Source organism: Microcaecilia unicolor, chromosome 6, assembly GCF_901765095.1.
Source record: "Microcaecilia unicolor chromosome 6, aMicUni1.1, whole genome shotgun sequence".
NCBI lineage: Eukaryota > Metazoa > Chordata > Amphibia > Gymnophiona > Siphonopidae > Microcaecilia > Microcaecilia unicolor.
This window is the reverse complement of record NC_044036.1, coordinates 142077377-142090951: the sequence shown is the minus strand read 5'-3', so window position 1 is coordinate 142090951 and position 13575 is coordinate 142077377. Positions and strand designations below refer to the sequence as shown.

The following is a 13575-nucleotide window of genomic DNA, read 5'->3' as shown; positions in this document are numbered from 1 at the left end:
GCTTGTAGTGACATACAATCCAGAGCTGGAAAAACTGAGGAAAATCATAAGAGATCTACAACCTATACTCCAGGAGGATGAATTACTGAAAGAGATATTCCCATCCCCACCAGTACTGGCCTTCCGACAGCCACCCAATTTAAAACACAAGCTAATCAGAAGTAAACTTTCATCACAGACTGAAAAGGAACAGAAGGGCACACTTCCCTGTAATTTATCCAGTTGCAAACTATGCCAAAATATTTCACAGGACCCCAAAGTCATCCACAAAGGAAAGATATTCAACATAAAGGGATCTTTCACTTGCTCATCTTCCAATGTGGTATATATCATTCAGTGTAAAAAATGTAATGAAGGATGCTATATTGGAGAAACAGGCCAGATGCTTAAGACAAGATTCAATTTACATAGACATCATATGAACAATACTGGTGCCAGCAGGGTTCCCACGCCTGTTGGTCAACATTTTACAGGACCAGGACACTGTACCAGTGACTTCACAGTGAGAATCCTCAAAGGTAACTTTAAAACCATACAAGAACGTAAGACCTTTGAAGTCAGAATGATTGAATATTTTAACACCCAACAGAAAGGACTTAACAAGGATCTGGGGTTCCTAGCCCATTATAAACCATAAAGCTGTATGTCTCTGTTGATCACCCTCCCCTCCCCTCACCTATCCACACCCACCCTGTTAGAATATCAATGATATGCTTTGATGTCCCCATGCATACTTCCTACCCACCCCCATCCTCCCACCCTGTCAGACTGTCATAGTAATGCTTGAATGTTTTCACTTATATACACTGTCAGCTAGCACATTTGCTTATTTCCGATCTGACGAAGAAGGGCAACCTTCGAAAGCTAATCAAGAAATGTATTAAGTTATGTCCAATAAAAAAGGTATCATCTTATTTTCTTTTCCATGTTTTATTTTGTTTGATTTCTATTGATAACCTTAAGAGTGGACTAACACGGCTACCACACTCCTCTACTTCCGATTCGTTTTAAATTTACTACTTTGTAGATTCATCGCATGCCCCCTAGTCCAATTTCCTTTCCTCCTTCTCCACTGAAACTCAATAAGAGATGAACTAAGCGGCTGCTTCATGCTTTGCACAGCGTCACAAAGCTCTGGAGAGTATTTTGCTGAAATCTCTACCGCTCTCTCACGCTTCCCTCCCCCATCCAGTGTGTAAAATTTCCCGTAGATCTGACGTAATTCTTATTGTAAAAGTTGGCCGCTGAGTTAATTGAACCCTTGGCACTAGGACCCGGGCGAAGACTTCAGCCTCCTTCAGAAAGCCTGTGGGAGGGAGCGGCTGGGAGATCTGAGGAGCAACTTAAATCCTTTCGAACAGAAACTTACACGTCCAGCGTCTGCTGAGTCACAGGCAGAAACTTGGAAAGATGGGTTTTAATCAGGATCAGGAAGAAGAATTGTAGAGGCAGAGCTAGAAATGTTAAAATACTATTAAAACAGTAAGGAAAGACTGCGAGGATCCTTTTTGGATGAATGGGGAGACCTGTGAAGAAACAGATGTCCGGATATAAGTGAATGAGATGAAGGCTCCAGTGTTCCCAGTGACCAAGTGTCTCCGGGGAAACTGGACAGTGCAGTTCACTCCGCCTTCTCTGATCTTCCTTTTGCCTTCTTGTATTTTCTTTAGTCCAAGCTCTGCCGGATAAAACTCGGGGCCACTTCAAACTGTTGGGTGTAAAAGGAAGAAAAAGTTACCTGAAGGAGAGACCAGAAAATGCCGACTGCTGGCTGAATTAAAGGTTTACCCTACCCTCTTCTGGTTTAGAAACCTGGCAGCCGAAAGCAAAACAAGGGAATAGCGGATTATCTGTCTTAAATCAGCTAAATAACCCGGAGGAGGGGGGGGGGGGGCGCCTCTTTTGGGCACTTTCACCATGCAGACTTTGGGAATATTGAAAGTGCTGCTCACTTTCTTTCTCACCTGTGAATTTTGTACTTTGAAAAAAGTTGGAGGACATGAATATGAAATCAGCTGCTCGGCGGTGAGTATTAAAACTTTTCCTTAATTACTAACGTACAAGCGCTTAAAGTACAATATTTACCGCTTCAGGGGCTCCACATTACACGACACTAATTCACTAAAAAGTAAATACATAAATAAAACACTGGCATGGCAGTGCTGCCCCTCCTCCCTCCCTCACCGTCTTCCTCCAATTCCCCACAAAATCACAACCCCCCCACCATCTGATACCCCTCCCCAATTTACAAAACTCTGTCGTCGTCCCCAAGCACTTCTCCCCCAGAGCTTCCCCTAGGAAATAACATAGAGGTATCTTTGGTCATCTAGCGGCTCAAGGCAGAAGCGCTTCCCCTGCACCGAGGACACCTAACGGTTGTCTTGTGGTATTACCACTGGGAATAATCCCCCCCCCCCCCCCCACACTAGCTGCTTAGCACAGCTTGGTACTAGGTCCCCTTAATCAGATTTATTTCCACTTTTAATATCCACTGAAGATGAAAGCCCTGCTCACCACATGCTTTGCAAAACTCTTCACCTTTACTCAGGGAACGGTAATGGTTAACCTGAACCTGCCAACTCCCCTATCTGATATCAAACAGAACAGCAGGCCTGCCAGTTGGTTTTTCTACACCTCGGGGCAAGATTAGAGCATATGGCAAACATATTTTATTAATTTTACCAAGCAACCAGTGTGGAAGAACAGATTAGCCACCCAATAATTAAATCTCACCCGGTTACCATATAATTCACAGTACTGTACTCTGGACTGAGGACAACCTGCAATAATAAGTTTATAGTATTTTCCCTGGGGTAAAAAATCCTAACTGTAATACTGATCCAGGAGAGAAACTAAAAAGAAAGGCAACCCTATACAAAAGAATAAAATATTGTAAACCTCTCCAGGTAAGAATAGCCATACTGGGTCAGACCAATGGTCTATCTAGCCCAGTATCCTATTTCCAACAGTAGCCAATCCAGGTCACAAGTACCCAGAGGAAACCCAGATAGTAGCAACATACCAGAATCCCAAAGAGAGTAGCAACATTCTATGCTACCAATCCCAGGGCAAACAATGGCTTCCCCATGTCTGTCTCAATAGCAGACTATGGATGCTTCCTTCAGGAAGTTGTCCAAACATTTTTAAAACCCAGATATGCTAACGCTGTTACTATAGCCAGTTTCAGAGCTTAACTATTCGTTGAGTGACAAAATATGTTCGCCTATTTGTTTTAAAAGTATTTCCATGTAACTTCATTGAGTGTCCCTTAGTCTTTGTACTTTTTGAAAGAGTAAAAAAATGGATTCACTTCTACTCATTCTACATCACTCAGGATTTTGTAGACCTCAATCGTAGCCCCTTCTCAGCCATCTCTTTTCCAAGCGGAAGAGCCCTAACCTCTTTAGCCTTTCCTCATATGAGAGGAGTTCCATCCCCTTTATCATTTTGGTCAATCTTCTTTGAACCTTTTCTAATTCCGCTATATCTTTTTTGAGATACGGTGACCAGAACTGAACAAATACTCAAGGTGAGGTTGCACCATGGAGCGATTCAGAGGCATTATAGTATTCTTGATCTTATTTACCATCCCTTTCCTAAAAGTTCCTAGCATCCTGTTTGCGTTTTTGACCCCCGCACACTGAACAGATTTCAACGTATTGTCTACAATGACATCTAAATCTTTTTCTTGGGTGCTGACCCTCAAGGTGGACCCTAGCATCAGGTAACTATGATTCAGATTATTCTTCCCAATGTGTATCATTTATCCACATTAAATTTCATCTGCCATTTAGATGCCCAGTCTTCCAGTTTACTAAGGTCTTCCTGCAATTTTTCACAGTCTGCATAGTTTTGTGTCAGCTTCAAATTTAATCACCTCACTCATTGTTCCGATTTCCAGATCATTTATAAATATGTTAAATAGCACCGGTCCCAGTACGGATCCCTGCGGCACTCCACTATTCACCCTCCTCCATTGAGAGAAGTGGTCATTTAACCCTACCCACCGTTTTCTATCCAATAACCAATTCTTAACCAACAGAAGAACATTGCCTCCTATCTGGCTAGAGCCAGTTTTATTAGGTAGATATTCAGAATTACTGCTTCCTGTATACACCTTTTTTCCCTAAAGTCTTTTTATTACATCAAAATGTAATGTAGAAGAGATTAGGTCTATATGATTAGAGGAGGAGAGGCTATTTGCCTACCTTATGATGTACCATAATAAAGGATATATTCATCTCACTCAGTAACTTGATGGAACACACTAACCAAAGGTAAGCAAATTAAGTCCAGAACGATTTTATAGAACTCTGCAGTGAAACCATCAGGCCCAGGTGCTTTAAGTAACTGATTTTTTTTTTTTAAGATAATTAAATGTAAGCTTTGGCTATTATGCAGAAAGTTTAGGTTATTTGATCATTTTGTTATTTGTATTGTTTTTATTATGACTGTTCTTATTTCTCTGTTCTAGACTTTTATTGTTTTATGTGCTCTGTAAACCATTTTGAATGATTACTTGATCAGTAAAATAGTATAATAAATGTAAATAAGTAAATATACCGGATCTTTGAGACAGAGAGGGAGAGAACCCATGCCTCCCTGTTTGTTCAGATAGAGCATGTTTTCAATTGCTAGAGACAGGCAGGTTCCCTGGAGTCCTGCAAAGGTTGCCCATTCCCCTACTATTGAAAATGTGATAGTGAAACAGCGCCACCCACTGGCAGGACTGAAGGTGGAGGACTCCCGCTCAGCTTGGAACAGTGGAGCTGAGCAAGTTGCAGGTTCTCTTTATAGTTTAGCGCTGAGCACTCACACAACACTTTTGTGCATAAATGTACACTTACCCATGTAATATTCTGTATCTTTAGCATGCAAATGGCTCTTATATTTAGGCACTAAAATTGTAGAATGAGGGAGGTATCTGGATAGCGACACAGAAGGTTCGTATATTTTTTTGATCGTTGTAGTCGGTGTTACTAAAAAGAAATGGTGGCTATAGTGGCTGAATATTGACTGGTTAAAAGTTGGACCCTCTTAAAAACTTCAACTCCTGGAGTCTATATATATTGCATCCAAAATTGAGTACGTCCAAGTTGCGTGCACAACTTTTGTGGATGATACTAAGATTTGTAACAGAGTGGACACCCGGGAGGGAGTGGAAAACATGAAAAAGGACCTACGGAAGCTAGAAGAATGGTCTAAGGTTTGGCAATTAAAATTCAATGCAAAGAAATGCAAAGTGATGCACTTAGGGTGTAGAAATCCATGGGAGACGTATGTGTTAAGTGGGGAGAGTCTGATATGTACAGACGGGGAGAGGGATCTTGGGGTGATAGTAGCTGAGGATCTGAAGGCGACGAAACAAGGCAGTGGCCGTAGCTAGAAGGTTGCTAGGCTGTATAGAGAGAGGTGTGACCAGCAGAAGAAAAGAGGTGTTGATGCCCCTATACAAGTCATTGGTGAGGCCCCACCTGGAGTATTGTGTTCAGTTTTGGAGGCCGTATCTTGCTAAGGATGTAAAAAGAATTGAAGCGGTGCAAAGAACAGCTACGAAAATGGTATGGGATTTGCATTGCAAGACGTACGAGGAGAGACTTGCTGACCTGAACATGTATACCCTGGAGGAAAGGAGAAACAGGGGTGATATGATACAGACGTTCAAATATTTGAAAGGTATTAATCCGCAAACGAACCTTTTCCAGAGATGGAAAGGCGGTAAAACGAGAGGACATGAAATGAGATTGAAGGGGGGCAGACTCAAGAAAAATGTCAGGAAGTATTTTTTCACGGAGAGAGTGGTGGATGCTTGGAATGCCCTCCCGCAGGAGGTGGTGGAGATGAAAACGGTGACGGAATTCAAAAATGCGTGGGATAAACATAAAGGAATCCTGTTTGGAAGGAAGGGATCCTCAGAAACTTAGCCGAGATTGGATGGCAGAGCCGGTGGGGGGAGGCAGGGCTGGTGGTTGAGAAGTGGGCCTTGTTCTGGGCAGACTTCTACGGTCTGTGCCCTGAAAATGGCAGAAACAAATCAAGGTCAGATATACACATAAAGTAGCACGTATGAGTTTAAATTGTTGGGTAGACTAGATGGACCGTGCAGGTCTTTTTCTACCATCATCTACTATGTTACTATGTTACAACTTAATTGTGTAACAAGCCATTAACTAGCAATAATTATGTGCCAACAACCAATTACTGTAGTTAATTGGCTCCCATTAGGATTTGCGTGTGGATCTTATGAGGCGCCATTCTATAAAGATCTGCACGCAAATTTATAGTGTACATCTCAGAAGGGGGTGTGGCCATGGGAGAGGCATTCACTAAAGATGTACATACAGTGGGGGAAATAAGTATTTGATCCCTTGCTGATTTTGTAAGTTTGCCCACTGACAAAGACATGAGCAGCCCATAATTGAAGGGTAGGTTATTGGTAACAGTGAGAGATAGCACATCACAAATTAAATCCGGAAAATCACATTGTGGAAAGTATATGAATTTATTTGCATTCTGCAGAGGGAAATAAGTATTTAATCCCTCTGGCAAACAAGACCTAATACTTGGTGGCAAAACCCTTGTTGGCAAGCACAGCGGTCAGACGTCTTCTGTAGTTGATGATGAGGTTTGCACACATGTCAGGAGGAATTTTGGTCCACTCCTCTTTGCAGATCATCTCTAAATCATTAAGAGTTCTGGGCTGTCGCTTGGCAACTCGCAGCTTCAGCTCCCTCCATAAGTTTTCAATGGGATTAAGGTCTGGTGACTGGCTAGGCCACTCCATGACCCTAATGTGCTTCTTCCTGAGCCACTCCTTTGTTGCCTTGGCTGTATGTTTTGGGTCATTGTCGTGCTGGAAGACCCAGCCACGACCCATTTTTAAGGCCCTGGCGGAGGGAAGGAGGTTGTCACTCAGAATTGTACGGTACATGGCCCCATCCATTCTCCCATTGATGCGGTGAAGTAGTCCTGTGCCCTTAGCAGAGAAACACCCCCAAAACATAACATTTCCACCTCCATGCTTGACAGTGGGGACGGTGTTCTTTGGGTCATAGGCAGCATTTCTCTTCCTCCAAACACGGCGAGTTGAGTTCATGCCAAAGAGCTCAATTTTTGTCTCATCTGACCACAGCACCTTCTCCCAATCACTCTCGGCATCATCCAGGTGTTCACTGGCAAACTTCAGACGGGCCGTCACATGTGCCTTCCGGAGCAGGGGGACCTTGCAGGCACTGCAGGATTGCAATCCGTTATGTCGTAATGTGTTACCAATGGTTTTCGTGGTGACAGTGGTCCCAGCTGCCTTGAGATCATTGACAAGTTCCCTCCTTGTAGTTGTAGGCTGATTTCTAACCTTCCTCATGATCAAGGATACCCCACGAGGTGAGATTTTGCGTGGAGCCCCAGATCTTTGTCGATTGACAGTCATTTTGTACTTCTTCCATTTTCTTACTATGGCACCAACAGTTGTCTCCTTCTCGCCCAGCGTCTTACTGATGGTTTTGTAGCCCATTCCAGCCTTGTGCAGGTGTATGATCTTGTCCCTGACATCCTTAGACAGCTCCTTGCTCTTGGCCATTTTGTAGAGGTTAGAGTCTGACTGATTCACTGAGTCTGTGGACAGGTGTCTTTCATACAGGTGACCATTGCCGACAGCTGTCTGTCATGCAGGTAACGAGTTGATTTGGAGCATCTACCTGGTCTGTAGGGGCCAGATCTCTTACTGGTTGGTGGGGGATCAAATACTTATTTCCCTCTGCAGAATGCAAATAAATTCATATACTTTCCACAATGTGATTTTCCGGATTTAATTTGTGATGTGCTATCTCTCACTGTTACCAATAACCTACCCTTCAATTATGGGCTGCTCATGTCTTTGTCAGTGGGCAAACTTACAAAATCAGCAAGGGATCAAATACTTATTTCCCCCACTGTAGTATCGTATTTTATCTCTGTTATTTGAATTTCTGCGCTGTTAAATGCATATATTTTTGATCCTGTTTCATGGTTGTCCTATTATTAGGTCTCAATTTGCTGCTTTCAAGTTTTCCTCTTTCATTCTATGTCTTGTTCATTTTACTATTGTTATGCTGTTAACAAAATTGTAAGTTTGATGTTAAACTGTACATACTGTACACCGCTTTAGGTGAATCTCTTCATCAAGGCGTTTAATAAATCCCAATAAATAAATATTACAGGATACTGGGGATCCACATCTAACTTCTGCGCTGTGATTTATACTTGGTTTCAGTTGATATAAATCCTCGCCAGTGGTGTAGCCAGAAGGCAGTTTTTGGGTGGGCCAACAGGTTGGATGGATGGGCACCTGATATGCCCTGCCCATGCCCCTACTCATACCGCACACCTACCCCACTCCAAATAACTTACAATTCCGTGAGTGAATAACTAATTCAAATAGGCACAGTTTCAGGATCCCTTAAAAGTAGCTAAAGCCCCAGGAGAGAGAAAAAAAAAAACACCCAACACACGATAAGCCAAAATAAGTCACCATACTAAAATAGAATGCTGCCTCATTATTCTCCAGTAACAAGTCACTTTTTATTTGCAGCTGTTTTCGTGATTTAGAGTGTTGTACATAAATTCCAAAAGCAAAAACATAAAGGTAACCATACTGGGTCGGACCAGTAGTCCATCTAACCCAGTACCCTGTTTCCAACAGTGACCAAGTTTCAGGGCCGGTCTTAGCAAGTGCGGGGCCCTGTGCAGACCAATTTGGTGGGGCCCCATCCTAGCCCCGCCCCTGCCCTAGCCCCACCCCGCCCTAGCTCCACCCCGCCCTAGCTCCACCCCATTGATAAGATTATTCCATTTTTAGAAACGATTTTATTTATGAAATTTCAAATAAAGACAAATGAAGCTAAAACTGATTGAAATAAGCACAATGCTATCACGACCCCCCCCAGAAATTATTCAGTTCAAGACCACTACAATTAGTAGTTCCAATTCTCATAACAAAGGAGAATAAAGGAAAAATATTAATTAAGAAAAGATCCAGTACTTTCAAATTCCCCTATTACTCTGTAACTCATCAAACCAGAGAGGCAACACTGAGATCCCCAAGTAGCCAAAAAAGATATAAGTGCATAGGTTCCCATTAAAGATAAAACCACAACACATTTATAGTAGCAAATTTTTCCACAAATCAGCTATATTGGAGATAGTCTGACTGTCCTAAATCTAGTCGTCCTGCTCCTGGGTGTGCTGCTTTGAAATCAGCTCCCCCTGCTGCCACGAAGCTTCCATGAAGGAAGAATTGACTTGTATCTGAATGTAACTCGCCTTGAGCTACTGCTGAGAAAGGCGTGATCTAACATCACATTCCAAAGACTAGTACCACACATAATATAAAGTGATATAAAACACAAAAAATGTCCTTAGGACCTAAAGAACAATTCTACAATACCATAATAGCACTAACTTCCAGGAATCACACAGCAAGAGCAGCAGCGTAAACAATGCAATATCAATATTGGAAAACTAAAGCCGGATTAGAACAGATCAGCCCTACATAGACATTCAGTGTTAACAGAATACCTGGTCTTTCACACATACAGAACACGGATAGACCCTTACCAGGTATAAAATAAGTAACCATGAACTAAAAATAGAAATATGTAGACAAAAATGCTTATGGATTAATTTACAGCAATATAACTAGGCATACCTCAGATGTACAGTCATATGTAAAGTATTTAAATTTTCTTGAACCCATATTCTTAAAAATACACTAATATGATTTTAACAATATGCCAAAATGTAAAGATAGCAGATGTAAATTTTAAAATATGACATATTCCAATCACATTACAAATTAACAAATAAAAATAAAGCAAAAAAATGGAAATAAGGCATTTCTTCTTTCCCCCTCCCATCTAGTATATCCCCCTCTCCCCATTCATCCAGTGCTCCCCCACTCTCCCATTCCAACCAATGTGTCTCCTCTCTCCCCCTTCTGTGTCTCCCTTTCTCTGTCTCCCCCTCCCCCTTCCATCTAGCATGTTACCTCTCTCTCCTCCATTCAGCTTTTCCCCTTCTCTATCTCTACTTACATCCAGCTTTTCCCACCTCTCCCTCTTCCATCCAGCATGTCCTCTTTGTCTCCCCCTTTCAACCAGCTTGTCCCCTCTCTCCCCTCTGTCACATGATCTTTCATCCAGTGTTTCTCTCTTTCTTCCCTCCATCCAACATCTCCCACTCCCTCCCCCTTCCATTCAGCATTTTCTCTCTCTCTTTATCCTTCGGTCTCTCCCCTGTCTCTCTCTCTCCTTATTCACCCTGTCCACCAGTGTCTCAGTATCCAAGTCTTTACCCTCCCTCTATAATCAGCATCTCTCCGCTTGCCCTATGCTCCCTTCCATGGTCTGCATTTCCTGTCTTATGTTCCTGTTCCTTTCCATGTCCAGCTTTTCTCTCTTCTCTACCCTCTGTACCCCCATCCTTGGTCCAGCCTCTCTCCCTCCCTCACTCATAGTCCAGCGTCTCTCCTCCTGATCCAGTCTGTCTCTTCTCTCCACCAATCCACCCAGACCAGCATTTCTCCACATCTTCCACCTCCCCTTTGCTCCAGCAGGTCTCTCTTGTTTCCTTCCCTCTGTTTCCCCTATCTCTCTCTCTCTTCCTTCTATACATGGTCAAAATCACAGAGAAATTAGGACTTACCAGCTGCTGCTGCTATTTTCCCTTTAGTCCACCAGACCAGCAGAACCAGGCTGTGGGTGTGCCCAACTACTGAAAGTTGGAAACAGATGCCTGTGAATCTGTGATGCATCATGCATGCAATGGAAGGAGAGTGGTGTTCCTAAAGCGCCCTCCATTACAACGCAGCCCGCCCTTGAGGAAGGAAGTTGTGTGGCGGCGGGCTGCACGTTGCAGGGGTGGATGGGCCTCGTGTCATGGGGTGGGCGGGCCATGCGCTGCGCGTCAAGGGGGTGGGCGGGCCACGCGCCGCTTCAGCGGTCAGGAGGGCACGGGGTGACAGTGCGTCATGGGACTCATGGTGCTGGGAGCGCAGAAGTCAGTAACCAGGAGGCAAAGAGAGAGCAGCCTCATCTAGCTGGGTCTAGCGGCGGCGGCCAGTGGCAGGACTTGGAGCGCCGCAGAACTATTGAAGGCAGCACCTGGAGGCCGGAGCAGGATGGAGGAGGCGGAGTCGAGGCGGCCGCGCGGGGCCCCCTTAAACGCGAGGCCCTATGCGGCCGCCTCGGCCTAAGACCGGCCCTGCCAAGTTTGACTATAGGTGATTCTACACCAACTATAAAACCCACTTTATACCGCCTACGTTACCTTAACACTAAGTTTTTGTAGCAAATGTAATAGCCACAATACAACATAAGACAAGTTACCACCGAAAATAAGAACAAACCACTTTCTACTCACAATAGCACGACGTGTTGCCATCCTGGATGCAGAAAGTATAAAACAAATAAAGCACAAACCCCCACCACCAGCAAAACTAAAACAAACCAACTTTTACTTGTAGAAAGGTTTGCTGCTTTCATTCCTCGGCAGTGCTGTGATTCACACAGGCACTCCGCACCCCTTTGCCGCGTCCATTCTGCCCTCTCTGATGCACTTCCTGTTTACGTAGGGCCAGATGGACGCGGCAGGGAGGAGTGGAGCTGCCTGTGTGAATGGCAGTGGTCAGAGCGCTGCTGGCGACGGGTGAAAAGAAGAAATCTGCAGGGACTGAGGCAGCGGTAGAGAGGAGAAGAATTTCAGGCACGCAGGGCGAGGCAACGCTGCTGAACGCTTCCGGACGGCTGTACCCGGAGCGGAAGAAAAGGCAGCGACAGCGAGGGATGTTGGGTGGGTGGGCCTGGAGGGAAAGTGGCCCATGGCTACGCCCCTGATCCTCACACTCAAAGCTGAGCTCAGATCTCGGCACTATGCGCTATTCGATAAAGTCTGCCCATTCCAGAGCACCCTTTATAGAATACTGCATGGTGACGGGTTTTCTTGGCGCTGAATTTTGCACTGCATTTACTGAATCTCGTCCCAAATGCCTAACTTATCTATTTTACAGCTGAATATCGCCACTTTTTTTGAATTGTAACTTTTTTCTTTTTCCTTTTATCTTGTAATGATGTGATTGTAAATTACTTTATGGAAGAGTAAATTATCAAATAACTAAATCAAGTGCTTTTGCCTCCCTTGCCTTCCTCAAGGCTGGATCTTTTTATACAAGTAAATTATGGCTGTTCAGTGAGTTAAAAGACCCAATTAAGTGCTGAAAATTGAGGTATCGGTGAGTTCTGCTTTCATCACCTGCCGCAAACTCATAACTCACTTTGAATATAAAGGCTCTGAGGATTTCCTAGTGCTCCAATTTTACCAGACTAATCTGAGATTGGAATGAATTCTTCCTAAGAATGTAGTAGTTACACCCTGATTTTATCACATTCTAGCTTATGATACACTTAAACCCTGCCCTTAAGAGGTATTTCCTGTTAAGCAGCTTATGTTCACTGTCACTGTGATGTATTTATTTATTTAGATTTTGCTCACACCTCTTTCAGGTGTAGCTCAAGGTGAGTTACATTCAGGTAGAGTGGATATGTCTCTGTCCCAGGAGGACTCACAATCTAAGTTTGCACCTGAGGCAATGGAGGGTTAAGTGACTTGCCCAAGATCACAAGGAGCAGCAGTGGGATTTGAACCGGGCCACCTCTGGATTTCAAGACCGGTGTTCTAACCACTAGGCCACTCCTTCACACCTATGTTAGGTGAAGGGAGGGAGCTGTGTACTGAGAGTTCCTGTTGTTATCCACCAGCTATAGTAAAGAGTGTAATGGATGTTAATTAGAACGTGCCTCCTTTTGTGATAGAAATGAGAAGTAGTAGTAGTAGTCTTGGGATTCCAGAATCTTGCTACTATGGGATTCCGGAATCTTGCTACTTTTTAGGATTCTGCACGGAATCTTGCTACTCTTTGTCCTTTTCCCTTATTTGTTCTGTTTGTTTGTCCTAATTAGATTGTAAGCTCTGTCGAGCAGGGACTGTCTCTTCATGTTCAAGTGTACAGTGCTGTACGTCTAGTAGCGCTATAGAAATAAGTAGTAATAGTAATTGAGGCAAAAACTCTAGAATGAAATAATATTGAAATTCAGACATGTATGTTCTTTAAAGTCTCTAATAAAGATAAAATAATAAAAAGGTGACAAACATATGGCTTTTCGAGTGAGTACTATAAGATATTGGGTACAGATTTGGTGGGGCCCCTGGTTTCCTACTTTGATGCGGTGGTGGGGCGAGGGTATTTTTTGCCAGGGGAAAATGAGGCGCTTATCACTCTAATCCCAAAACCGGGTAAATCCCCAGATCTTGTTGAAGCCTATCGGCCCATATCATTACTTAATGTGGATATAAAAATTTTGGCCCGGGTTTTGGCAGACAGGCTTGTGCGGTATCTGCCAACCTTAGTTGGTGACTATCAAGTGGGTTTTGTTAGAGGCCGTCAGGCCGCAGTAAATGTACGCAAGGTATTGCTGTCAATTGCGCGTAGCCATGCTCTGGGGGAACAGTTGATGTTGATAAGCCTGGATGCTGAAAAAGCAT

The 13575-nt window shown here is 43.6% G+C and overlaps 1 protein-coding gene across 2 annotated transcripts in view; it reads left to right on the top strand.

Moving 5' to 3' along the window:
• The first annotated feature begins 1310 nt into the window (after window positions 1-1310).
• Window positions 1311-13575, top strand: part of IL17RC (interleukin 17 receptor C) — an 82266-nt gene continuing 70001 nt past the window's right edge. For both annotated transcript variants that reach the window (XM_030206077.1, XM_030206076.1), the window contains exon 1: window positions 1311-2025. In XM_030206077.1, the coding sequence (XP_030061937.1) occupies window positions 1918-2025 (108 nt within the window). In that variant the 5' untranslated portion in view covers window positions 1311-1917. The remainder of the gene's footprint in view (window positions 2026-13575) is intronic.